The sequence below is a fragment of the Ceratina calcarata genome, unplaced genomic scaffold, assembly GCF_001652005.2.
Source record: "Ceratina calcarata isolate Rehan_Ccalc_2016 unplaced genomic scaffold, ASM165200v1 scaffold250.2, whole genome shotgun sequence".
NCBI classification, from domain to species: domain Eukaryota; kingdom Metazoa; phylum Arthropoda; class Insecta; order Hymenoptera; family Apidae; genus Ceratina; species Ceratina calcarata.
The window spans coordinates 1,141,998-1,165,642 of NW_017147019.1; the positions used below are offsets into that span (position 1 = coordinate 1,141,998).

Sequence of the window (23,645 nt, forward strand, 5' to 3'; positions counted from 1 at the left end):
TGTCAAGAAATGTCCGAGTAAATCGTCCGTAACTAAAGATAAATCATGTCAAAATTGTGCAATCATAGAAAGATTCTCATAATTAGTAACGTCCTCGTTCCCCATATTCGACGATTGTATCAAACGCAGAAGTAAGTTTGTAACTTATCAATAAGAAATCCTGATATCGAATATAATTAGAAAAAAATGACTAATATTTTTCGAGAATTGAACTCTGTAAGGAATGCGGACATAAAGTACATCTCACGAAGTGTTTGGCCACGACATGCAAAAGCGAAACATCGAAGAACGTTTGCGACGGCAAACCCATGAAATGGCCGAGCGGAGAACCTGCCAATTTCAAATTTCATCAAGAAACCGAGACTATATTAAACGAACAGATTAACGCTGAGTTTAAGGCCTTTTATTATTACTTATCTATGGTAAGATAACGAATCGCCCAATCCTTTCGACATTAACTATTTAGAAGTGAAGTTTGTAGAGGAATGTATATAAGGTCGATGAATAATGAAGTATGAAAAGTTTCATTAGTATGCGAGGGTATGGTGGAACGAAGTATTAAGTTTTTCAAAATGTAAACCTCCTCTTCCTCTTCCACCAGGTCCTCTTCTTGGGCTGATAAGGCTAGAATAAAATATAACTAATACTTGTTTCAACATTAACATTCTTAAATTAATTCATTTCGTATAGGCAGCGTATTTTGGACGTGCTGATGTCGCGTTGCCCGGCTGCGAATCGTTTTTTATGCAAATGCATCATGAGGAACACGAGCATGCTCTAAGATTTCTCAATTACGTTAAAATGCGTGGAGGGCGCGTCAATTTATGCCCGATACAGCATCCAACCGATCAAGATTGGCAATGCCCGTTAAATGCTTTCAAAGTAGGTACACAATTCCAAAGCGAGTAGACTAATGGAAATAACATGATGATTAAATTAATTTAGGAAGCATTGAATTTGGAAATTGAAGTGACAGAAAAGTTAGTCGCAGTAAATGCGGTTGCGGAAAAACATCATGATTTAAATGCAAGCGATTTTATCATTACCGGATTTATGGAGGATCAGATGAAGAGTGTGAACGAAATGGGAAGATTCGTGGCAGTCCTCTCAGGAATCGGTGATCAGGGACTGGCTCGGTTCATGTTCGATAAGGATTTGCTTGATAATCACGTCGTACCGAAATTTAATATCCTTCGCACGAAACGACCGAACGGAGTTGATAAATAGGTCCGATCGCACTCCCGCCTTTTACATGTACTATAGTCGAGTCACTGTACTGTATTACATATACATTTATACATGTAACGTCTACACATATTTGTAATTTGTATGTATATTTACGCATTTAGAATAAAACTTTATAAGTACACGTGTTTCAATAAATCATTGCATAAAAGATACGAACGTATGTTCAAGAATTAACTGTCAGCTAGTTTTCACCAGAAATTTTAGAACACGCTCGATGATCATTTTTGTCGCGTAAATGAAAACGAAAACTGCTGAACGTTGTTCAACATGGCTGAATCGCTGCATACCATTGTCGTCGAATGCGTTTATCGCGAATAGAAGGCTACGTTAAAAGCGTAGACACTGTGGTGAATAACTTGTTCAACTTCTTTCTAATAAAGGCAATACTAGTGTGGGGCTTGTTACAACATTAAATTCATTATATAATTTCGTAAAAGATAATTGAGATTATTGGGATGAAATCATTTTATTGTGTGCTTGTGCCAGGCTTAGATCGTTGAAAAATTGCAATTTACTAACGCGTAATTAATCCTGATTTCGATGTAACGGTGCGCGTTTCCGGTTATTACGAATGAACGCGGCTAATTATTCAAGTTACGAGGGTAAGTTTAATGATGGCTAGCGATTTGTCGAGCGAATGTACCGAGGCGACCGGTGCTTTGGACGAGAAAGAGGAAGGTGAGATATCCTTGGAAGATGTCAGTTCTTCCGAGGAAGGACACGCGAACTACGGATATGGATCGAGGGCTCAATGTTCCAACTGTCTGTCGAGCCAACACATTACAGCGTGGTGCACTATTCCTGCCAAATCATATCCTTACAAGGGACCTAGGAGAGGTAATTTAAATAACATTCTTATGTAAATACTTTTAATATTAAATTTATTTAAAATTATCCATGTTAAAATGTTTATAATATCTCTATCTCTATTTTTCATTCCTTAAAATATTTTGAGATACTTTTACTTAATAAATTAAACGCATCATCTTTTTCTACATATTAATGTATTATCATGTACCACATATTGTGTTCTAATCAAGTAGAAATTGACCTCATTCTACAAGAAGCAATCCAGGGAAAAGAAAATCGTCATCAGATCAAAGAGTCAGGATCTATTGGAGCAAAGCATGTGGCATCGACGCTTCAAGAAAAGAATGATGATCTTGTGTCTATTTCAAGTGATAGCGATATGGAAATCGTTGGTCTTATGGATAATTCAAAACAGATCACGTTGCATGGTCCCAAAAGTAGAGGAAAGAAAAAGAAAAAAAATAAAAGGAATCACGCAATTATGTTGACGGTTGACGATTTAGTTAGTACATCCCCGGTGAACGTGCCAGCAGGAGATGCCCCAGTAAAACATGCTGCTATAAAAACTACTTCGAGATCGCGTCGCCGAGAAGTGAGTCCTGTCCATAGAAACAGTGAATCAAGAATATCTGTAAGAACACCGCCTAGAAGACGTAGATCCCTTGTACGAGCAAGATCACCTTTTAGAAGATCGAAATCACCAACTGTCCGTGTTAGATCACCGGTACCGCGGAGATCTCCGAGAAGACTGAAATCTCCTAAAAGATCACCTTATAGATCTTCGATAAAAACAGTGGCTAGAAAAACGTCACACACTAATTCGGTGTCATCTCATAATTACATCGAAACACAGAAATTATTGAAGAAAGTTAGACATTTGGAATCAATTGGAACTCAATCGTTGGAGGAAACTTTAAACAAAAACAAAGAACATGCATCTTCCTTAAAAGAAAAGTTATCAAACATGATGAAAGGAGTAACTGATAATAACAATGGTTTTACAAGTTCCTCAAAAGAAAAATCTACTGACAGAAACGAGTTTAATGATGCAGACGATGAAGAAGACTTAGCATTGTTAAGACAGAAGGCTCTTGAAACGAAACAAAATAAATCAAGCAAACAGAATGGCCAGTCGAAGGGTGAGATGGCGAAGAGTACAAATGTAAATGATAATCAGGATGAAGAAGATTTACTGTTGAGAGCGATTGCTCTTCGTTCTGCCGTGTTGAAGAAGCATCAGAAAAGGATTCAAAAAGGCAAAATATTAGGAAAGTACAAGAAACCTAATGGTTCTCGCAGTGGGAGTCCGTTTACTCAGAGCTTTTTGGACAGTATACCTATACCTGGAGAAGACCTGTTAAACTTTGCATCGCTATCTCAGACTCCAACTGTTACACATGAAAACAATCACACAGAAGATATGGACTTGGATACAGACATTGAAAGAGAAAAGGAGAAATTGCCATACTCTCCGACAGATAAAATAACTGCTAGTATATCTATGGATACAGAATTATTAGGAATTCAACCGTCTGACGTGTCATTTATCAGTCTTAATGTGACAAGTAGTAGTCCAAGTTTCAACACATCGCCTAGCCAGGATGATCCGAAAAATTATTTGGGCAAGATAATTGAAAATCGAAGTTATCTGCCAAATTTGGTATATCGCACATCGTCTCAAAATACATTATATACAAATGCAAGTAATATGCAGTATGCACAAGCTAATTTCACAGAAACATCTATGAAAGTGCATAATCCTCATGCGAACAGTCATCCGTATGAAAGCACGTGCAATATAAATAACCCTTCCAAGACTGTAGTTATTACTTCCAGTCAAGAAATGCCTTATTCCCCAACCGATACTCCTGTTTATGATCCTGATTTATCATCAACCCTCCCTCAAAATCTGACTACTACCTCATTCTCATCCTTAGATCCTTTAGAATCGTATTCATCTGTTACCCCTGAGACCAGTGCACCATATAATCATATATCTGTCCAACATGTGCAAACTACGAACCATATAAGGAATGCGAATGAGTATGACGGGCAATTAAATAAAGCAGGATCCAGTCTATCACTGAATCCAATTGTTGGTTTTGCTACAACTTCTGTCATGGAATCGATTTTACCGGGAAATTCAATGATAACAATTGATGATCTTCCTGAGACCGACTTGGATGGAGGCCCCTTAATTGATACTGCTATAAACGCGAAACCTGCTGAGCACATTCCAAATGATTTATCGTGTAATAAGGAAAAGGTACCAGAACCACTTTATATGAAGGGAGTACCGGATGTAACCAAAGACACAAATAAAATACCAACATTGATTAACAGAACACTCGTTCCTGCCTCAATTTTGAAAACAAATAAGAACTTGCAATTGCCTTTGCCTACGAAGAAGTACACAACACAACAAGAGCCAACGTTTAAAAATGCTGAAATGCTCCCAGTTTTAATCGATCAAGACACTGGTACAAAGACAAATACTTCGTTTAAACCGATTAAATTAATATCCCTTCCTCAAAAGCCTCATTCTACTTTAGTGACACCTACTGCGTTTAATGACTCTTTACAAGAAGATACAACTAATGAACTACCTACAAATAAAGTCCATGAGAAAATGGAAGAGCCAGTTTTGCCACAGAATGATATAAGAGCAGTAAAAAATTCAGAGAAAGTTTGTGATAAAAGCTCAACACAGAAAAAGGGGAAATCCGGGAAGAGAGGGTCGAAAAGAAAAAATAGTAGTACACTGCCACCATTTACGAAAAGACATTCTTGTGAAAGTAGTAACAGTACCAAAACTGTGAATGAACAGATAAACAAACCACATGTTAATGTACCTGACGGAAGTACTTCTAACGAGAAGAATAGAATTTCAGAAACGAATAGGGAAAAGATACAGAATAGTGGTGATGATAAGAGTAAAGAAGATAGAAGAGAAAGTCTTGATGAAGATGAAGAAGCTTTAAGAGCAATTTTATTAGCTTCTTTACCAAAAAGAACAAAAGCTACTAATAATGGTTCAATTCCAACTGTGATCACAACAACGTCTATTGTATCAAATCAAACTTCATCAAAAGTTACAACGGTCAATGCAACTAACATTACAAATGTTAATGATACAACACTTGTAAGAACTCCAATCGTTAGTGTATCTGGCTGTGAGAATGATAAGAACCAATCAAACGCTGAGGAAAAATTAAAGCATACTGTACAAGGAAATTTATCTTCTGATGGACTTAAAATGCTAAATTCAATAGTCTCTGCGAGAAAGAAATCAGTTCCTATAACAAGGAGTCCACAGAAGAAACTTGTTAAAAGGACACCGATTCCTGCGAGTACAAAAGTTGTAAATAATGCGAAGAAGTACCAGAATACGATGGTCCAAAGGAGGCTAAATTTGCAGAAAGCCACGCTTTCTAACAAACAGAAGATAGGAGAAAATAAAATCATATCTAAGGTGCAATCGAATGAAAACAAATGGTCCGTGAGTACGAAGGCGGCATGTGATACGCAAAGGCTTGTTATCAGTTTAGAATCCGATACAGAAAGTGATTCAGAATCAGAACGACTAAAGAATTCGTTAGCTGCTTCCAATTCTAACACGGTGGAGAAACGTCAAATATCACCGATAAATCCCAGGACAGACTTTGAAAAGAATTTGGAACAATTTTTACGCGCAGCGCGCAAGAAACATGAATCTATGACTGCTGCAAAACCAACTTCGATAACGCAAACGCCTAAAAAAAGTGCTGTGGCAACGAAATCGGAAAACGCAAATTCGTCCAATGTTCATACACCGCTGGTAAGGATACTAGGCGGAAATATTTTATTATGCGTGATACATTAACTTAGTTGAGTATTTTTACAGGCTGTTCGTCATTTACCCGCATCACAGCAAGAGGAATATCGACGGTTGAAGCAACAAATCTTAGAGCGCGAGAAATTGAAATTAATGTTTATGACAAAAAATAAAACCGCTGAGACTTCTCCGAAATCTGTACTGCCCAATAGTCCGACAAGAGTAATTTCGCCAGTGGCCAAAAATTTGAACGTAAATGCCCAACAATTGAACAAAGAGAATTTTTCCAAGAACTTAGTAAACTCTATAAAACCTACAACCGCATCAATTAATATTCAATCGAGTAATAACAAAACGTGTAATGTCGATAAACAAAAAAGTACAAATCCAAATCAAGTAAATCTTAGTCCGAATAAGGCAAACAAAGTTGTTGGAATAGAATCCACAAATGAACCGCGAGACGCTTTAGAGACGTCTACACCTATGATTCCAAAAGTACCATCCGGCTTAAAAATTTTATCTACAGACGAAGTAAATCGAAAGTACTTGCAGATACAAGTAAGAAGCGACGCGAATGAACGGCAAGCAATAGTAAACGATAAAGTGACTTTAAATGATAAGACGATGTCTCAGAATGAAAATAGGGATCATAATCCGGAAAAAATGAATGATCAAACACATTCTGCAGAAAAAAATCTGATTCCTGATAGTAACATGACTGACTCAGATGCGTCAACTATTATTTTACAAAGAGAAGATGCAGAAAAAAAAGAAAGCGATACGACATCTGAAACTACGATTCTGCTTTCTCATTCGGAAACTAAAGATGATGATCATTCTGGCTTATTAAATAACGATGTATCGCCAGGAAAAGGTAGGGTGGAACGAGATTGGGAAGGAATCAAAGAGGATGTTAGATCGGAGCTACGCGCTCTTATTAGTCTTCCTCGTACGGAACAAGAACAACGTCTGGTGGAAACGGAACAGAAGCTAGTTACGAAACGGTGAGTGCGTTCGATGATAATCAGATGTACACGTATATAATGAACTATTTTTGTGTCTGTGATATAGCTACACGATCATAGATGATTTAGCTGAAATGTCGGCTACTCTTCGTCATTGGCAAATGGAACGGGAACTTCAGATGGATTTAGTCGCGGAAGTGAAGAAACTTAGAGAGCAGCTAAAAGTTGCTGAGGAAAGATTGCAGGAACAACGTAATCGGATTAACAGTATAGGACCAAAGGTAGTGACCGCTCATGGCAAGGTGAATGTCGGTCGGCAAGAGTGCTTCAAACTTGCGACGATTTGTTCTACTTTGGGAAGTAGGATTGTTGGAAAGGAATACAAGTAATAGTTCTTTTTATTAGTTAATGATATGATCAAACCTGATAAAAATGGTGAAGTTATGATTCCAGTGTACCTGAAGCTGGAACACAACTTCTAGATAATAAACTGAAGGAAGTAGCCAATCATACGCGGCAACTCTCTCGGAAAAAAGTACCGTTCATCAACATTCCAGAAGTGTGTATATCAAAATTGGAAAAAGAGACCGTACCTATTGATTGTGCGGAAGTCTTTCAAGTTGGAAATTCGGAAGACTTCACCGCTGATAATGATACGATGATTTTTAATGCGAACGAATCTCTAATGAACTCGACTGCGATCGAAAGAGTCGAGCAAGTAGAAGGAACTTCTGCAAATGTCGATGAAAATGCAAGTAAAGAAAATGACGGATTAAGAAATTCAGAATCATCTAACAAAGAGAGAACTGCAGAAAACAGGATCGAAGTGGAAGCTCAGGAATCGGTAAACAAAGAAATTGCTCAAAATAACAAGGAAGCGTCGGAAGATAGCGCGATGAGGCCTACAACTTCGGAGCTTCGTAGTGAGAAGGAAAATTCTACGAGGAACAAAGAGGATCTTCAAACGAAGACGATCATGCCTTATCAATCGATATTAATACATTTTAAATCACCAAGGTGGGTTTTGCTCTCTGAACGTTTCTATAATTTCAACTTTTTTCATAAACGTTACACAATTCTCTATTAATTGAAATTCTACAAAAATTTTGAGCAGCTGTTTTGTGTTTCTTGTCATTTTTAACCAGGAGCATGAATCCCAATGGTGTTCTCTGTCCATACGAGCTGATGGGAACTTGCAGCGACACAGATTGTCAATTCGTTCATCAAACAACGAGTCAAGCCAAGTAGCATTTAGCTACTAAATTGACATTGTTAAATTATACGTAAGGTGGTTTTAATCTTTAATCGTAAAATTGAGAAGACTATTGCAAAATAGAAATCACGATATTGAAAGTGATCGCATTTTTCTACGTTCGATAATTATTTCGTAACTCGATCTTTATAGTAAAGACACGTCTCATTATTACAGGATCTATGTTATTGTGGAAGCAATATAGACGGAAGAATGCCGTTAACAAGTAGAAGTCACACCCGAAGATTGGTAAGTTGTCTACATGATGGCAGGAGTTTGTGCACAAAATTAGTGATTTTATTTATGTAAAAGCCGTAAATTTTTTAAATGAACACATACCTTTTTAATACTGTTCTATTTCAAGCTCCTACTTTAACGAAAGTTTAATAATATCCTGCAAGTGTTTATTTTTTAAACATGTAAAAAGTGTCGTATAGAAGCTGTAAGTAATCAGTGGTTTAATATACGAGTAAGCGAAGAGGTTGTTGACCGATCGTAGAAGACAGCCGCGCAGCAAGCCAACGTCCGGCATTGCAACAGAATATTCATTTCGTACTTCTATATAAGTTACCTCATAAAAATATCTTGTACCTGTATAACTGTATAATAAAAAGATTGATATTTTTTCTAACGAAATTTATTTATTTTTTAACCGTGTCCCAAAACATTTTTCCCTATACTCCGTACTTATCGCCAGGAAACTTGCCCTGCGTTTTATATTTGTGCCAAGGAAATTTGTTCTCCTCTCTAAGAATGTCCCAAGAAGCAATCCAATCATTTGGACATAACGCCGTGAATACTTGTTTAAACCAAGTGCACGCGTTTGCTCCCTCTCCTAAAATGCGTTCGCAACGATAGAAATCAGTGTACATTACCCAACAACGTAACGTTTGGTTTTGCTGCTGAAACCTAAATGACATCGAGCATTTAGTCTGAGAGATCATGACAACGGAATAGTTCTCGCTTGCCTAGGATCGGCACCATGAAAATGAAATTCCTCTTTAACTCCTTCTTCTTCTGGTTGTTGTTTAAGACACGGATCGTCTTCGTCTACTTCTATCGTTATCTTTTTCTTTTTTTTCGGCGTATCATCATTTTGATTTACTAATCGTGTTCTGTACGAATCATGCATATCATCGCCGTCCATTTCTTGAAAATTATTATCCATATTGCTTCTATCAGAAGCCATTGCAGTTTTGCGTACGTATAATTCTTCTCTTTACGTGAAATTATTCTATTCGCCCGTAAAACGTGAAAAGAATTGCGTACGGATAATGTACTGATTCAAATACATTTTTATGTATCGAAACTGATCGAAACACAGTTCAAATTTTTTAATATAAATATATGTTCAAACATACGGGACGCCCTCTTTTTATAAACAATTGTTATCAATGATTTACCAATCCTACTGTTTGCATCGATTAATTTTAATATAATATAGAAACGGAGGAATCAACGTTATTTCATTTAATCCTTGCATTCCCGTGTTCAACTTTAAATAATGTGCTAAAAATCGCGAATAGTAAACCGATAAGACAGATCTATTATAATTAATTCAAAGATAGCACTGAGTACACTAAGCGGCACAGAACACGAGGAAAGTATGAGAGGATACGTGTCATTTGCTGCCTTTTGCCAAGTATATTTCATCAATATTTAAAAGTGCTAACATAAGATGATAGCTTTGGAGTCTCTACTTCTTTATATTATTGTATTTGCAGTGATATGTATAATTGTGGTACGTAGGTTATACTATTATCCATGCACTGTGTATAAAACGTGGCACAGCCACGAACGCATCGAAGTATTTTGATTTTATTGCAATATTTGTGTATAATCGATTTTATTATTCTACAGTATCAATAAAGTTGATATTACTTAATTCCAGTTTTCGATACTACTGTACATAATAACTGAGCCATATCCAAAAATATGGCGAGACGAGGAAGAGAAATATTTTTGGAATCCAAAAACAAAGAGCAAAGAGATTTTCCCATCTTTACATGATAAATGGAGTGTGCATTTGAGTGTTGTAATACCAGCATACAATGAAGAGCAAAGATGTAATTGCTTGTACATATATATGTAACAATGTTCTAAGAACAAATGGATCTTGTATATTTTCCTTGCAGTGCCGGTAATGTTAGATGAATGCTTGGAATATTTGGAAAACCGATTAAAAAAAGGATGTACTTATGAGGTGATCATTGTCAGTGATGGGAGCACAGATAAAACTGTAGATATTGCACATAAGTATGCATTAGAACATGAAAATATTAGAGTGCTAAAACTTGTTAGAAACAGAGGCAAAGGTGGTGCAGTGAGGCTGGTTGGTAATTAAACGTTTCTTATATAAAAAATTACAAATATTTTTGTATAGTGCCACACGTGGTGTTCTCTCTTCTTTTAAGGGTATCTTAAGTTCAAGGGGAAGTGTAATATTGTTCGCAGATGCTGATGGTGCTACCAAATTTACAGATTTGGAGAAGTTGAATGAGAGTTTAAAAAGTATTCTAGGATGTAAGTCACCTTTCAATAATATAAAAAGTATGACTTATCCATTGTTTGAAAAAGAGGAAATCATTTGTTTTAGTTGATTACATGAACAAGCCTGAGGAAGTTGGCTCGTCTCATGTAGTAGTCTGCGGATCTAGGGCTCATTTAGAGAAAGAGGAAACTGCTAAAAGAACGTTCTTCAGATTACTATTGATGCATGGATTTCACGTTCTTGTATGGTTGTGGGGAGTGAGAGGGATTAGAGACACCCAATGCGGCTTTAAACTTTTAACGAGAGAATCTGCAAGATCTATATTCCAAGCCCTGCACGTCGAACGCTGGGCATTCGATGTGGAAATGTTATACATCGCGAGAGTTTTGAACATTCCTATTACCGAAATTCCAGTAAACTGGACAGAAATCGAGGGGTCGAAAATAGTACCGTTCTGGAGTTGGTTGCAAATGGGAATAGACTTATTTTTCATTTGGTACAAATACAGAATCGGTGCATGGAGAATAAAAATGTCTAAGCAAGCGTAATACAGACTGAACAATTTGTATTAATTGCAAAACGCCAAGATGTACCATGTTTGATAACTATTATCAAATCATGATGTATTTTTATGATTTAATTTTCCTTTGTAAGGAAACTTCGTGAATATAAAAGATTGTACACCTTTTACTTCATTATATCATACGAGAATGTATAATTAATAAAAACAAATGTTTTTTACAACTTCTGATTTACTTTTACTATAACTTTTATCTTACCCACTTTATCGATTTATCTATTTATTATAAAAAACCATATTATGTCTCGTCTGTAGATTGTTGTCTCTGCTTCGATGGAACCAACAGCATAAATTTTTACTAAATATAGGTTCTTATATGTGCTACGGTGTAACCCTTTAGAGAGTTAGCCTCTCGGGTAGCAGGTGTAGCACTCGTACGGGAATCACAAAATCCCGGGCGTGAGCACTCTCAACTCTCATTTCCTCTCTGATTACACCGTGACTCGGATTGTATTTATAAAAGTGGTTTTAAGAGAATCGTGTCGTTTTCAATGTATAAAACTGACTCCGAGTTAAGCTCTAAACGAATAAATTCCGGAACATGTTGCCGACACGTAAAAGTATTTAAAAGATATTTATGTGATAAATAAGATCCGTTGCTTTTCAATATCCTGTAGTCAACGCGTGCAGTAGTAAAATGGCTGCCGAGAAACGTCAATACATTTTGTATCAATAATAGTTTTTAGCCTTACAAATCATCGCCGTGAGGAGATTCGCAATAAAACGGATGCCGTTTAATTAATATCTTCAGTTATTTTTTTTTTGATAATCGTGTGTATGAAGGAGCGCGTGTGAACCGAAAATGGCAGAGTTTGTGCGTGGAGGGCCGAGTGTGTCGAACAGTGCTAAGGTACGTATCGAGTGTTATTTGTGCAAGATTATTTATCTGTCATCATCTAGTCACCAAGAACACAATAAGTTAAATAACAAGAAGTGGATTATGATTCCGCACGCTTGGAAATCTGTAACAATTTATCGCGACGTTTTCGTGAATCTCACTTCATCTTTCGAACAATCGTTGACGAAATACGTATCGTTTATAAGCCCTCTTTATTAAAACAGAAAGTATGCAAAGAAATAAACGCTTATCATTATGGAAATGCATACAAATATTCGCACATGCTATTCATGTTTTGTTGACAGAGATATATGTATGTAACATGTATAATTACATTTATGTTAATGTACCACACTTAACTATACAGTAACAATTTGCTAAAAGTATATAAAAAGATTTGTATCTTAACATTAACGATATCATATCAATTTTTTTATATGATAATCAACATATCAACTTTATGTAATTATATTTGAAGATGGATCATAACAGCAAAGGAGGATCTCCGAGTACTGGTAGTGAAGATGGAGGACAGAATGAATCTATGAATGCAGAAACTGAGTTTGATCCTTTTCTTGAGAATATACCAGATGATATTCAAGACACAGAAGAACCAGACAGCGCCAATGCAACCTTATTAACAGCTCCTCCAGAGAACCAGTGAGATTTAACATCAATAAAATATCAATTAGAGAAAATCATTTTTTAATCGGATTTACCAAATCACAAACAGTGATTAACGCAAGAATATCTCGTAGGTGGTATCATGGTAGATTAGATAGATTTACTGCGGAAGAAAGATTGTGGGATGCTAGTAAGATGGGTAGTTATCTAGTACGTGAAAGTGATAGGAAGCCTGGAAGTTATGTATTGTCCTACTTGGGCAGAACTGGCATTAATCATTTTAGAATTACTGCCGTATGTGGAGATTATTACATTGGTACGAGAACTGTCAAAATTTAGTAAATATTTGCAATGTATTTGCAGTGTAAATATTTGCAATGTATTTGCAGTCTAAATATTTGTAATCAGTTTCTAAAATAATATATGTTCTTTTATAGGAGGGAGACAATTTAACAGTTTGTCAGACCTTGTCGCTTATTATACTCATTGCTCAGATCTTTTGAAGAGAGAAAGACTTATCCATCCTACTCCACCGCCTGAACCAGTGAACGATAAGAAGCGAATAGTTGCAATACTGCCATACACAAAAATGCCCGACACAGACGAGTTAAGCTTCCAGAAGGGTGACATATTTTTTGTGCACAATGACATGGGAGATGGCTGGTTGTGGGTCACTGCGCATAGAACTGGCGAACAGGGCTTGATTTTCCGTGAATTAGTGGAAGACTTGGATGATTCCATTGATCCTAACACTGTATTCTCTTGGTTCCATCCTAACGTCACTAAGAGCGAAGCTGTTGATATGTTGGTCAAAGCAGGACCTGGTAGCTTCTTGGTAAGTCATACTGATGAACTTTGATTGAAGAGATAATAATCTCTTACTTTATTATTTAGGTCAGACCTTCGGACAATAGTCCTGGGGATTATTCGCTTTTCTTTCATATAAACAATCAAATTCAAAGATTTAGAATTGAAAAGAAAGGTGTACGTTATCTTATGGGCGGTCGAACGTTCGAATGTCTGGATGCCGTTATAAATAGGTATGAGATCTGCGTTTCATATGTAAAAACTATTATATTACTTTAAAAATTTTATTTACAGATACCGGAAAGAGCAGATAGTGGAAGGTCATACTTTAGTTCAAGCAATGGTAACTGAACCCGATGGTAGCGTGAGAGTTAACAGAGAGGTACAGCACGCAGAAAAAATATACGCGACTCTGAGAGAGTGTCGCGAACAATCCGGGGCAAAGAAAAATAAAGGAATTAAGATGCAAGGATATCTGGAGAAAAAGTCAGAAAAGAACAAAAAGTGGAAGGCATTGTATTTTGTACTTTTAGTAGACGCGACCGATACTCATTTGTATTTGTACGACAATCCAAAAAGGACCAAACCTAAAGGTCTTATTGATTTAAGCTGTGCATATTTATACCAGGTAAATTAAATATAAATAATTGGAACGTATTTCATTGTATATATACTTGTTTCACTTAACAAACTGTGTTACCTTTTAAACATATGTTTTATGTGGTTAATTGTACTAACATTCGACAAAAGATAAGATTAATTGTGTTTAAGAAAACACGTTTGTTAATTAAGGATAATAACAATTGAATTTTTGCTGAGATCTGTTCCTGAGATGTAGTTTTTTGTAGGTTCATGAAAGCGTGTTTGATAGGCCTCATTGCTTTCAATTAGTTGAACGTGCTTTACCATGTTTGGCCACGATAACATATTTGGCTGCTCCGAATTCCGAGAATGCTTTAGACTGGATTAATGCCTTGAAACCATTATGTGTATCACAACTTACTCGTGCTCCAAAGGTTGCCCGTCTCCGCGAATTGCGTTCATTACATCTGCATATACTAGATGCACATAGACTTCCATACAAACTAGTACCGAACCCATTCATTATAGTGGCTCTAAACAATGTAAAAGTTGCTCGCACAAAAGTTAAAACCGGATTACATCCAATTTGGGATGAAGAATTCATTTTAGAGTATGTATATCGTCGTTCTAAACGTTAATCTATTCGAGTAACGTTAATTGTAAATCTTTCTACAGAGATGTACCACCAGATGTTATGTCGTTCTCGTTAACGTTATACAATAAAGGAAAGCGTAGTAAGGATACGGAAGTGGCTGAACTGACCGTAGAATTAGCAAGTTTAACAAATGGTGAGGAAATGGACGAATGGTATCCGCTGTCAGGGCTTACTCCAATAGGCGAATGGGGTGTGCTCCGTTTACGAATAAGGTAAAAATACGAGCTGTTCATAAATTCGGAGTCATGAGTGTTTTAACAATGGTTGTCCCATGCATTTTATATATTTGTATTATTACAGATACCGCCATGATCTAGCAATGCCTCCAGAAGAATATAGTCCGTTACAGCAATTGTTACTAGATCCAGAATTGCATGTTGTCAGGGCATTAGCAGACGTATGTCACTTGGATAGAGTACCATTGGCAAATAGTTTACTTAGAATATTTAGGCACGAAAGGAAAGAAGCAGACCTTTTGAGATCTTTGAATCAAGCGGAGGTATGTTCATTCTTTAAACAAAAGGCTGAACAATTTTTTTTAAGAAATGTATGCTTCATTTTATTTGTAGGTGGATAAGGAGGACGAAACGCCAACGCTCTTTAGAGCTGCTAGCCTTACAACCACGTTAATGGATTTATACATGAAATCAGTTTGTACCTCGTTCTTGAAAGCGGCATTACGCGACACTATAGTGAAATTGATTGAAAGTAAACAGAGCTGTGAATTAAATCCAACAAAAATGGATTCCCCGGAGGATGCGTGCAGTAACGCAGAATTTTTACTACAGGTACTACTAACTCATATAAACTGGTTGATGTTACGATAAAAAACAGTAATTAATAATCGACATCGTTCTAGGTTTTAGATGAAGTGACATTGAGCATTTTCACAAGTCCTGACGCATGTCCAAAGACGCTGAGATATATTTGCGGATGTTTACAAAGGGCAGTTGTTGCCAAATGGCCACACGAGAGACTAGTCAGAACGCGGGTAGTCAGTGGATTTATATTTTTACGTTTACTTTGCCCTGCCATATTAAATCCTAGGTCGTTTAATTTAATAGCTGAACCACCACCTCCAGCTGCTGCAAGGTAGGGTAGGTCTATATTAAACGTAAGAAATTTTGTGAATGTATAAATTCCTCGCTAATTCTCTCCTCTTTAAACTATTTGATAGATCGTTAGTAATGGTGGCAAAATGTTTACAAAATTTGGCCAATTTGGTAGAATTCGGTGGTAAAGAACCGTACATGGAAGTAGTCAATCCGTTTATTCTTAAAAATAAAGAGAGAATGGTGGTTTTTCTCGATCAGTTATCTGTACGTATGCATCCTTTATGTCAGTTTATGTTATGTATTAAACCGGTTCAGAGGTACATTAATTAAAACACTTATGCTTGCTTATGTTATAGAACGTAACAGAGAAACCAGAATCTGAAGGTGCCGATCCACGAAATAGGACCTGTGTTTCAGATACAGCAAGAGATTTGGCAACATTACATCATATTTGCGTTTCTCATTTAAAAGAGTTACAAGTCTTGTCTAAAACACAGGTATCACGTTTATCATCATGCATCTTTTTCACATACTTTGCCATAGACATTTACTTATTAATGTACCATGTTTGTTTTTAGCCAACAATAAAACAATTGGTGACAGTGACTGAAATGTTAAGCAAACACAAACAAAAATACATGGAAATGATACGGTAGTGCTAAAGCCATTTGCCATGAATCAATGCCAAACGTAACAAAACAATTCATAATTTGACGACAGATACACAACAGTAGTATCTAATAAATAATCATAAGTGGTTTAACTAATTAAACGTACAGACTGACGTGCCATATACATATATATATACATATTACTGTATACACAAGCCTACATTTACCATTTCGTATGTAATTAGGAGATAGCTTATACGTATAGTAAACAATACCATGACAGTGATATAGTTACATACAGAATCATATAGGCGTATAACGATTTTATATTTACTTAGGTGCTCGAAAATAAATGAAATTAAAGTAAACGTATCGAGTCATTTATCGAATTTCCCTGTTCCTGAAAATTAATATATTGATATTGTTTATCTAATAAGGAAGTGATGCGCTTGAAATGGGTTGAAGAAACTAATTTTTTAACATACATTAAACTGATTATTACAATTTTATTGTTGCAATAGATTTTTACCATGCCATTAAATGACGAATATTGTGTTAAATTTACGATCCTAGTCAGTTAATACAAAAATTCTTAGAAAATCTGTTAACAAAAATATATATTAAATATTGAGTTAAAAAATTAAGATGTGTATGCACGATAACATTTTTTACACATCATAATGTGTGCATGACCTCTGTATAAATTGTATCGGTATTTACGATTACGTAGTAAACATTTTTCTTTTTCCTTGATAAGGAGAGTATTTTTAATAACAGATGAACTATCTCGCGAACTGTTGTAAGATTACTGTTTCTCTAATTTTAACGAATGCTATGCCAAACATGTGAACACAGTACTTCCATTCGTTCTCATTTACATTTATATACGTATACGTATCCAGAAATATACATATATTTCCTTGACTATTGAATGAGTATATTTTTGTATACATAGTAGATAACAATTGCTTTATAATTTGTACTTAGTCCGTACCTTTATGATATCTTTTATTTTGGATAACGTGCTTGAAATGAAAGAATAAAGGGTATTAAAAATTGCCTTGCTTAACAATTTGTTCCAATGTAGATCAATAATGGACTTAACATTACGTGTAACTTAACTTTTTAACAGTTTAGTACCGTTTGATTTGGATAATGTCCTTTTTATATACGATGCATTTTAAGAATAAAGTGATTAAACGATTTATATGCATGTCGATTGCTTTTTTCACGTTATAAAACCAAACAGCATAGATGACCTAAATAATTAATATTTAGAGACGATCATTCAAGATAGAATTAATATAAAGAACACTTTTTGTACAAAGTTTTATTACGAATTCGAATTACACAATAACACCTATGCTGTGCAATTTTATATATACACATTTTTGATACTTGAAAAAGCTAGTATTACAAATTTGCGCGTTTACATATATAAGAATATTTGCAAATTATACTATTTCGATCATTTAGCAAAATGTTTAACCCTTGATTGTTGAAAATTCAGTCAGCCTCGAAACATGATCCCGCTCGAAGGATCTTAAATGTCTCATTAAATATTTCCATAGATTTTTGCAGAGGGAAATTAATTAAATTTTGTATTTTTATTTAACCGTAGAGTCGGGTCTCTCTTTAAAATGAGACAGCGATTATTGTCTGAACAAATATCAAAATATACAATCATGTTAAGAGTTTACAATTGATATTTTCAATATCTTAAAATTATACTCTAAGCAGTATAATCAACTTTAGATTATGAAAATTGCATGGTAACGACGAGATGGAGATAGAAAAGTTTAATAAAATGCCATCAATCACTAAAGTGTCATAAAATGCTATCTCCATACAGGCATAATTAGATATCCAAATATCAATGTAAACTTCCACTTCGATATGATGTCATTCTTAAATTAATTTTTGCATTATGATTTTTAATTCTAAGTTGAAACAACAACGATTGATAAAAGTCACGCTTATAATCGAAATAAATTTATATATACCAATCCTTTGTTACTAATATAGACGTATAAAAACGTTGTCGTAGAAATTAATAGATAACTGCATTATGTATATACAAAGTATCATCATATATGCGTTTGTAATTGCACTAAAGGGGAAAAACGTGAACGTACTTATACACTTCTAAGCTGGTAAATAGGTGTTTGTATCGAAATTGCATACTTAATCGCAGTAATATCTAACTAGCATGGCATGCTTAAAATTATTTGATCACAGCACAAAATGAGTTTTATGGCTTTTACGTTTTCTTTAGGAAAATGGAATCTTTTCGTCACGCATAACAATGTATACATACAATGATTAAAAACATATCTAATTGATAAATTAAACATGTTACAAATTATAGACTACTTGAATAAGGTATGTAAAAAATATCTGTGGGAAAAATTTGTTCAATTCTGAATCTGTCATCGACAATACCTAAAACTATAATCTTTTCGTTGGTTAATACTATATATATTCCATACTTAACAATAAAAGAAGCGAATGATCTAGGAGAATCATTCTCTTTTTTTTTTTACCAATTATTCTATGCAATCAAGGGTTAAAATTCTTCTGCTAATGGAATATTAAGAGTTATATGGCAGACTGTTGAACAAATAATGTATTTTACGAAATTTAACATCGAGAGTAAAAAACGTATGCGTTATAATACAATACTATTACATGTTTTGTTCTCTTCCCTCCCAATGTATAGATAAAATTGTGCTTTAAATTTATTACAATATTCTATAGAGGAAGCTGCAAAAATGTGCGTAAAGTGAACATAATCTAATGTTTTTGCAATCTATTACCATAATATGTATGTATCGAATGAGAGAAACAAGGTTGTCCAGAGATTTAAAGCAAACAGCATCGATGTCTCCTACGGTTTGGGTTACACGTTTTCCTATGCTTCTTCTTTTCTTTTTCTCTTTGCTCTTTGTATTTCCGTATTTCTCTCACCTATAATTTATTAATCATGATCACTACAGAATACAATTAAGAGATGCTTTATATTTTTGTATACTTTGATATTAAACTGAGAAAATTCATAAGCTTGGTTGCACTGTTGTAAATTTACTTACTAGAGTATAAAAAGCATCATCTACACCCATTCTAGTCTTAGCCGAAGTTTCAACGAAGGGCACACCGTACTGGCGAGCGACTTCTCTTGCCTGCGTCATATTGACTGCCCATGATTGCTGAAGATCACACTTGTTTCCAACCAATACCATTGGTACTTCTTCTGCATCTTTTACTCTTTTTATTTGTTCCCTATATGTTCCTATGTCCTGTAATGTTGATTACATATAAGCATACCTTCGCATTCTTTGTGAGACAGGAAAAAAGAATAAAGGAAGCAGTAAGTGTAACATACTTCAAAACTCTTAGCTGAATTTACAGCAAATACTAATAAAAATCCTTCACCAGTTCTCATATACTGATCTCTCATTGCACTATATTCTTCTTGACCAGCTGTGTCTAATATGTCTAAATGGCATGTCTCCCCATCTATAACTACCTGCATAATGAAAATTTTATACATATTACAAATGATCTAAATGAGAGGAGATTCTCCGTCAGTGCACGATAAAACCACTTACTTGTTTTCTATAAGAATCTTCTATGGTAGGATCATATTCGTCTACAAAATGATTTTGTATCAATTGAATTGTGACTGCAGATTTGCCAACACCTCCTGCTCCCACAACTACGAGCTTGTACTCTGTCATTATGTAATTCTTGCTGTTAATCCGAACTAAAACTTTTAACGTAAGGTCGCAATTGGTTTTTCTCTAAAAAGTAAAAGTTAACTTCTGACTTTATAGTGCACGGTCATATAAACAGGTTTGGAGTTGGACACCATTGGACACTCATATCACTCATATAACACAAATGCCTAGGGGAAAACGTTCCACGACTGACGCTCGACGCGACGAGAAAATAGAGAATTTAGAAAAATCGAGAAGCACGATGGGCGTCGGTACTCACTGACGCCGACGCCAATATACGGCGTCAGAAGAAGTCAAAAGTGCGTAGGGTGCGTAGGGTGCGTAGCGCGTGCACTCCGTGCGTACAGCTCATAAGAATTTTCTGCACTCACGTCATCAGAAACAATATTGTTTTGTTTATGATGTTCTGACGAGTATTCTTTTTGGAATTTGTTTTCTTATAATTACAGGAAAGGAATATTTTCAACAAACATGATCTGTTCTTTTTATTCATTTTTTACTTCATCTAAATTTAAATTATACATTTCAGGCTACACGACTAATGCATTATTCATCATTGCTATATTTTGTTATCAGTAGAGCTAATTGTGCAATAATGTCAGTGATTATTTAAACGAAACCAGACTTGAATTATTCCTTGGTTTCCAAGTTTTAATTTGTGTACTTAAAGGGTTTCAAATTTTATATAGAAGACTATCATAAAAATATTTTTTACTGCATTTGATATTTTAAATTTGATTAAAAAATGCATATAATCTATCATTATGATAAGCGCTTTGTCAGATCCAAGGCTTTTCAAGATAACTATTGCTGTGGGGATAAGTGTACTCAGGTGGAACCTGTAATTCATAGCTTCCACAAAGCGACTGAAGAGATAGAAGTGAATAGCTCGCCCATATTGGAAAATACTGAATTATATAATTTTTTTATTTCCTATATAGGAAAACAAAAAGTTTCCTAATAAAACATAAGTCCTTGCACTGTTTATCAATCGCCTATCACTTAAATGTTTCGGAAAGTATGTACCGTGAAATCGATCTTCGGTGCTGTGCATTCGTCCACCGAGGCATCTGTTGCATCGAACGTATCGCCCAGAGTGAGTATATATATGCATGTGTATTTTTTATTTGCAATAACAACATGAAACACAAATCTATATTATAACATAAATTTATTTTATTGGTGGCCTCAGGTGCAGCAGTTCAGAGAATTATTAAATCGTACAAGTGACAATGACATGCTCACAGATTCATATGGAAGGCATCATACATACCTACGTATTTCTGTTACCGAACGCTGTAACCTCAGATGTGAGTATTATATAAATTGATTTTAATCATTTTACATGATACATTTAATTCATTATAGGTTTGTATTGTATGCCAGCTGAGGGAGTTAAGTTGACAAAAAATGAAGGTATTTTAAAAACAGATGAAATAATCAAAATAGCAGATCTATTTGTAAAGGAAGGTGTAAATAAAATACGCTTAACCGGTGGGGAACCAACTGTTAGAAAGGATATTGTAGATATTATCAGTAACCTGAAACAATTGCCTGGCTTGAGACAGGTTGCAATTACTACCAATGGATTAACATTGCCACGTCAGCTACCATCGCTTCAGAGAGCTGGATTAGATGCAATAAATATTTCACTAGATACATTAAGGGAAAAGCGTTTTGAACAATTTACACGTAGGAAAGGATGGTCCAGAGTCATGGCTGCAATCGATTTAGCTATTCAATTAGATTACAAACCAGTGAAGGTGAGAAAAAGATTTAATAAAACGTAAATAATCGAATGCAAGCAAACCATCAACTCTAAATAAATGCTGTAGGTGAATTGTGTAGTAATGAAAAATTTCAACGATGACGAGATAGTTGATTTTGTTACATTAACGAAAGACCGACCGATCGATGTACGTTTCATCGAATATATGCCTTTTCAAGGGAATGAGTGGAATCAGAATAAAATGATTCCCTTTAAAGATATGAAACAACTTATTAGGGATACGTATCCTGATCTACAACGTCTTCCAAACGACTACAATGACACGTCCAAAGTGAGAATTTTACGTGAAATACAATTAACTTATGTACATATAAATTGCTAAAAGGATAACTTATTTTTCAATAGGCATATCACGTTCCTGGATTTACTGGTCAAATCGGATTCATTACGTCGATGAGCGAACATTTTTGCAGTTCGTGCAATCGTTTAAGAATAACCGCAGATGGTAATTTAAAGGTTTGTTTGTTCGAAGGAAAGGGAGAAGTGTCCCTTCGAGATGCCTTACGGAACGGAGCATCCGATGATACTTTAAAGGAAATGATCGGAGCCGCAGTACGACGTAAAAAGAAGCAACACGCAGGTATTAACTTTTATCTTTAATCCAATATGAGTGATGCGAGATCATAAAATATTAATTTTTACGTGAAGCGATAACGTTTATATGGCTTCGACGATATGTGTTTCAGGAATGTTCAATCTATCCAAGATGGAAAATCGACCAATGATTCTGATTGGTGGTTAATCGAGTGTTAGTAAAAAAAGTACAATTAAATATACAAAAATCATTTATATACGTACAAACGTTATCGCCTCGATTCGCTCGCGACAAAGTAACGAGGAACGTTAATTTCTCTTCTTTGTACTTACAGTTGAAAAGAAAGTCGTACGAAATTACAATTACTTACGCGTTAACGTGTCGCGCCAGCATTTAATGATCGGCGCGGGATTAGAATTCAAAATCAGCGAGACCGCGAGAGCGTTCTCATCACTCTCGCACGTGGATCCGAGCGGTAAAGCGAGCATGGTGGACGTCGGTTCGAAAGTCGACACTAAACGCGTCGCGATCGCGAGAGGAATCGTGCAAGTTGATTCGAATATAAGCAAATTGATCGCCGAGAATAATGTGAAGAAGGGCGACGTTTTAACAGTAGCACAATTAGCCGGTATTATGGCAGCGAAACGTGCTTCCAATTTGATACCGTTGTGTCATCCACTTCCGCTGACTTACGCGAACGTATCGCTGCGTTTGGATGAAGAATCGCATCGTGTGGAGATCACGGCGGAAGTCAGATGCACCGGTAAGACCGGTGTAGAAATGGAGGCTCTGACCGCTGTTAGCGTCGCTGCTCTAACGGTTTACGACATGTGCAAGTACGCGGCGTCTCCGAATTCGATGAAGATAACGGACATCGTATTAGTTTCTAAAACCGGTGGTACAAAGGGTAATTTTTATAGAGACTAAACATTCCATTCGAAGAGCATAATATATCTAATTAAAGATAGAAGTAATTTATACAAACAATTTTATACATAAATATATATATATATATTTTAAACAATTGTGCAATTGTTATAATGTATTCAGATTTTATTACGTTTGTTGTTACATAGAATTTATATCTTTAGGACTACTACGAGAATACGTACGTGCCTGTGAAACTAGAAATTAAGAAAATCGGTATATATATAAATATTTATCTTGATTGAATATCGCATTCTGTTTTCCCTTTTCTATAGATCATGAAAGTATCTGTATTTTATCTTTTGTAAATATGCAGCTGTATGCA

At 35.4% G+C, this 23,645-nt stretch overlaps 7 protein-coding genes across 19 annotated transcripts; 5 read left to right on the forward strand and 2 right to left on the reverse strand.

Annotated features, from left to right (window-relative positions):
• The first annotated feature begins 45 nt into the window (after positions 1-45).
• On the forward strand, positions 46-1,325 carry LOC108623019 (soma ferritin-like). The gene is made up of 4 exons (XM_018021258.2): positions 46-131; positions 206-422; positions 691-886; positions 950-1,325. Exons 1-4 carry the CDS (start codon positions 46-48, stop codon positions 1,225-1,227), a joined length of 777 nt encoding a protein of 258 aa, XP_017876747.2. The 3' UTR covers positions 1,228-1,325.
• A 193-nt stretch (positions 1,326-1,518) lies between these two features.
• LOC108623094 (uncharacterized) lies at positions 1,519-8,720 on the forward strand. Of its 7 annotated transcripts, none has more exons than XM_026811987.1 (7): positions 1,519-2,085; positions 2,289-5,875; positions 5,942-6,876; positions 6,944-7,222; positions 7,291-7,854; positions 7,952-8,125; positions 8,267-8,720. In XM_026811987.1, exons 1-6 carry the CDS (start codon positions 1,860-1,862, stop codon positions 8,097-8,099), a joined length of 5,739 nt encoding a protein of 1,912 aa, XP_026667788.1. In that variant the 5' UTR covers positions 1,519-1,859; the 3' UTR covers positions 8,100-8,125; positions 8,267-8,720. The 7 variants fall into 7 exon arrangements, with proteins under 7 accessions (XP_026667788.1, XP_026667787.1, XP_026667786.1 ...); XM_026811986.1 differs by having other exon boundaries at positions 7,952-8,120; XM_026811992.1 differs by having other exon boundaries at positions 1,520-2,085; positions 7,983-8,125.
• A 19-nt stretch (positions 8,721-8,739) lies between these two features.
• Positions 8,740-9,363, reverse strand: LOC108623020 (cytochrome c oxidase subunit 6B). The gene is made up of 2 exons (XM_018021259.2): positions 9,058-9,363; positions 8,740-8,998 (listed from the first exon to the last, which is right to left on the reverse strand). Exons 1-2 carry the CDS (start codon positions 9,276-9,278, stop codon positions 8,764-8,766), a joined length of 456 nt encoding a protein of 151 aa, XP_017876748.1. The 5' UTR covers positions 9,279-9,363; the 3' UTR covers positions 8,740-8,763.
• Positions 9,364-9,503: 140 nt separating this feature from the next.
• wol (Dolichyl-phosphate beta-glucosyltransferase wollknaeuel) lies at positions 9,504-11,324 on the forward strand. 2 transcript variants are annotated; one of them, XM_026811996.1, is made up of 5 exons: positions 9,504-9,830; positions 9,981-10,155; positions 10,225-10,425; positions 10,544-10,612; positions 10,686-11,324. In XM_026811996.1, exons 1-5 carry the CDS (start codon positions 9,768-9,770, stop codon positions 11,126-11,128), a joined length of 951 nt encoding a protein of 316 aa, XP_026667797.1. In that variant the 5' UTR covers positions 9,504-9,767; the 3' UTR covers positions 11,129-11,324. The 2 variants fall into 2 exon arrangements, with proteins under 2 accessions (XP_026667797.1, XP_017876772.1); XM_018021283.2 differs by having other exon boundaries at positions 9,509-9,830; positions 10,225-10,421; positions 10,504-10,612.
• A 101-nt stretch (positions 11,325-11,425) lies between these two features.
• On the forward strand, positions 11,426-16,700 carry vap (RAS p21 protein activator vap). 2 transcript variants are annotated; one of them, XM_018021351.2, is made up of 14 exons: positions 11,426-12,010; positions 12,477-12,658; positions 12,757-12,938; positions 13,060-13,457; positions 13,517-13,662; positions 13,724-14,057; positions 14,278-14,621; positions 14,687-14,878; positions 14,967-15,165; positions 15,236-15,454; positions 15,526-15,758; positions 15,844-15,985; positions 16,078-16,218; positions 16,300-16,700. In XM_018021351.2, the coding sequence occupies exons 1-14, from the start codon at positions 11,963-11,965 to the stop codon at positions 16,375-16,377; spliced, it is 2,838 nt and encodes a 945-aa protein (XP_017876840.1). In that variant the 5' UTR covers positions 11,426-11,962; the 3' UTR covers positions 16,378-16,700. The 2 variants fall into 2 exon arrangements, with proteins under 2 accessions (XP_017876840.1, XP_017876841.1); XM_018021352.2 differs by lacking the exons at positions 16,078-16,218; positions 16,300-16,700 and having other exon boundaries at positions 15,526-15,763; positions 15,844-15,934.
• Positions 16,701-16,818: 118 nt separating this feature from the next.
• On the reverse strand, positions 16,819-20,344 carry Ras85D (ras-like protein 1). Its single transcript, XM_018021359.2, has 4 exons — positions 19,941-20,344; positions 19,715-19,858; positions 19,422-19,628; positions 16,819-19,299 (listed from the first exon to the last, which is right to left on the reverse strand). Exons 1-4 carry the CDS (start codon positions 20,067-20,069, stop codon positions 19,195-19,197), a joined length of 585 nt encoding a protein of 194 aa, XP_017876848.1. The 5' UTR covers positions 20,070-20,344; the 3' UTR covers positions 16,819-19,194.
• A 68-nt stretch (positions 20,345-20,412) lies between these two features.
• Mocs1 (Molybdenum cofactor synthesis 1) lies at positions 20,413-23,566 on the forward strand. 5 transcript variants are annotated; one of them, XM_026811994.1, is made up of 7 exons: positions 20,413-20,518; positions 21,011-21,165; positions 21,262-21,379; positions 21,438-21,832; positions 21,905-22,129; positions 22,204-22,438; positions 22,728-23,566. In XM_026811994.1, exons 2-7 carry the CDS (start codon positions 21,076-21,078, stop codon positions 23,318-23,320), a joined length of 1,656 nt encoding a protein of 551 aa, XP_026667795.1. In that variant the 5' UTR covers positions 20,413-20,518; positions 21,011-21,075; the 3' UTR covers positions 23,321-23,566. The 5 variants fall into 5 exon arrangements, with proteins under 5 accessions (XP_026667795.1, XP_026667796.1, XP_026667794.1 ...); XM_026811995.1 differs by lacking the exon at positions 20,413-20,518 and adding an exon at positions 22,545-22,595 and having other exon boundaries at positions 20,525-21,165; XM_026811993.1 differs by lacking the exon at positions 20,413-20,518 and adding an exon at positions 20,525-20,949.
• Positions 23,567-23,645: the final 79 nt, after the last annotated feature.

What these genes read in the sequence shown, in the direction of transcription:
- LOC108623094 (XM_026811985.1), top strand. Translation starts at nt 1,860, where the DNA reads ATGATGGCTAGCGATTTGTCGAGCGAATGTACCGAGGCGACCGGTGCT. An exon ending in TTACAAGGGACCTAGGAGAG is followed by an intron (nt 2,086 to 2,288) that starts GTAATTTAAATA and finishes GTTCTAATCAAG; the next exon opens with TAGAAATTGACCTCATTCTA. An exon ending in ATACATTTTAAATCACCAAG is followed by an intron (nt 7,855 to 7,951) that starts GTGGGTTTTGCT and finishes AATTTTGAGCAG; the next exon opens with CTGTTTTGTGTTTCTTGTCA.
- LOC108623020 (XM_018021259.2), bottom strand. Translation starts at nt 9,278, where the DNA reads ATGGCTTCTGATAGAAGCAATATGGATAATAATTTTCAAGAAATGGAC. An exon ending in TTTCATGGTGCCGATCCTAG is followed by an intron (nt 8,999 to 9,057) that starts GCAAGCGAGAAC and finishes GATGTCATTTAG; the next exon opens with GTTTCAGCAGCAAAACCAAA.
- Ras85D (XM_018021359.2), bottom strand. Translation starts at nt 20,069, where the DNA reads ATGACAGAGTACAAGCTCGTAGTTGTGGGAGCAGGAGGTGTTGGCAAA. An exon ending in AAGATTCTTATAGAAAACAA is followed by an intron (nt 19,859 to 19,940) that starts GTAAGTGGTTTT and finishes TTCATTATGCAG; the next exon opens with GTAGTTATAGATGGGGAGAC. An exon ending in ATGATGCTTTTTATACTCTA is followed by an intron (nt 19,300 to 19,421) that starts GTAAGTAAATTT and finishes AATAAATTATAG; the next exon opens with GTGAGAGAAATACGGAAATA.
- wol (XM_018021283.2), top strand. Translation starts at nt 9,768, where the DNA reads ATGATAGCTTTGGAGTCTCTACTTCTTTATATTATTGTATTTGCAGTG. An exon ending in ATACAATGAAGAGCAAAGAT is followed by an intron (nt 10,156 to 10,224) that starts GTAATTGCTTGT and finishes TTTTCCTTGCAG; the next exon opens with TGCCGGTAATGTTAGATGAA. An exon ending in TTTAAAAAGTATTCTAGGAT is followed by an intron (nt 10,613 to 10,685) that starts GTAAGTCACCTT and finishes CATTTGTTTTAG; the next exon opens with TTGATTACATGAACAAGCCT.
- LOC108623019 (XM_018021258.2), top strand. Translation starts at nt 46, where the DNA reads ATGTCAAAATTGTGCAATCATAGAAAGATTCTCATAATTAGTAACGTC. An exon ending in CGATTGTATCAAACGCAGAA is followed by an intron (nt 132 to 205) that starts GTAAGTTTGTAA and finishes ATATTTTTCGAG; the next exon opens with AATTGAACTCTGTAAGGAAT. An exon ending in TTTATTATTACTTATCTATG is followed by an intron (nt 423 to 690) that starts GTAAGATAACGA and finishes CATTTCGTATAG; the next exon opens with GCAGCGTATTTTGGACGTGC.
- vap (XM_018021351.2), top strand. Translation starts at nt 11,963, where the DNA reads ATGGCAGAGTTTGTGCGTGGAGGGCCGAGTGTGTCGAACAGTGCTAAG. An exon ending in GTGCTCCGTTTACGAATAAG is followed by an intron (nt 14,879 to 14,966) that starts GTAAAAATACGA and finishes GTATTATTACAG; the next exon opens with ATACCGCCATGATCTAGCAA. An exon ending in TTTTTCTCGATCAGTTATCT is followed by an intron (nt 15,986 to 16,077) that starts GTACGTATGCAT and finishes CTTATGTTATAG; the next exon opens with AACGTAACAGAGAAACCAGA.
- Mocs1 (XM_026811995.1), top strand. Translation starts at nt 21,076, where the DNA reads ATGTTTCGGAAAGTATGTACCGTGAAATCGATCTTCGGTGCTGTGCAT. An exon ending in TAGATTACAAACCAGTGAAG is followed by an intron (nt 21,833 to 21,904) that starts GTGAGAAAAAGA and finishes TAAATGCTGTAG; the next exon opens with GTGAATTGTGTAGTAATGAA. An exon ending in ACTACAATGACACGTCCAAA is followed by an intron (nt 22,130 to 22,203) that starts GTGAGAATTTTA and finishes ATTTTTCAATAG; the next exon opens with GCATATCACGTTCCTGGATT.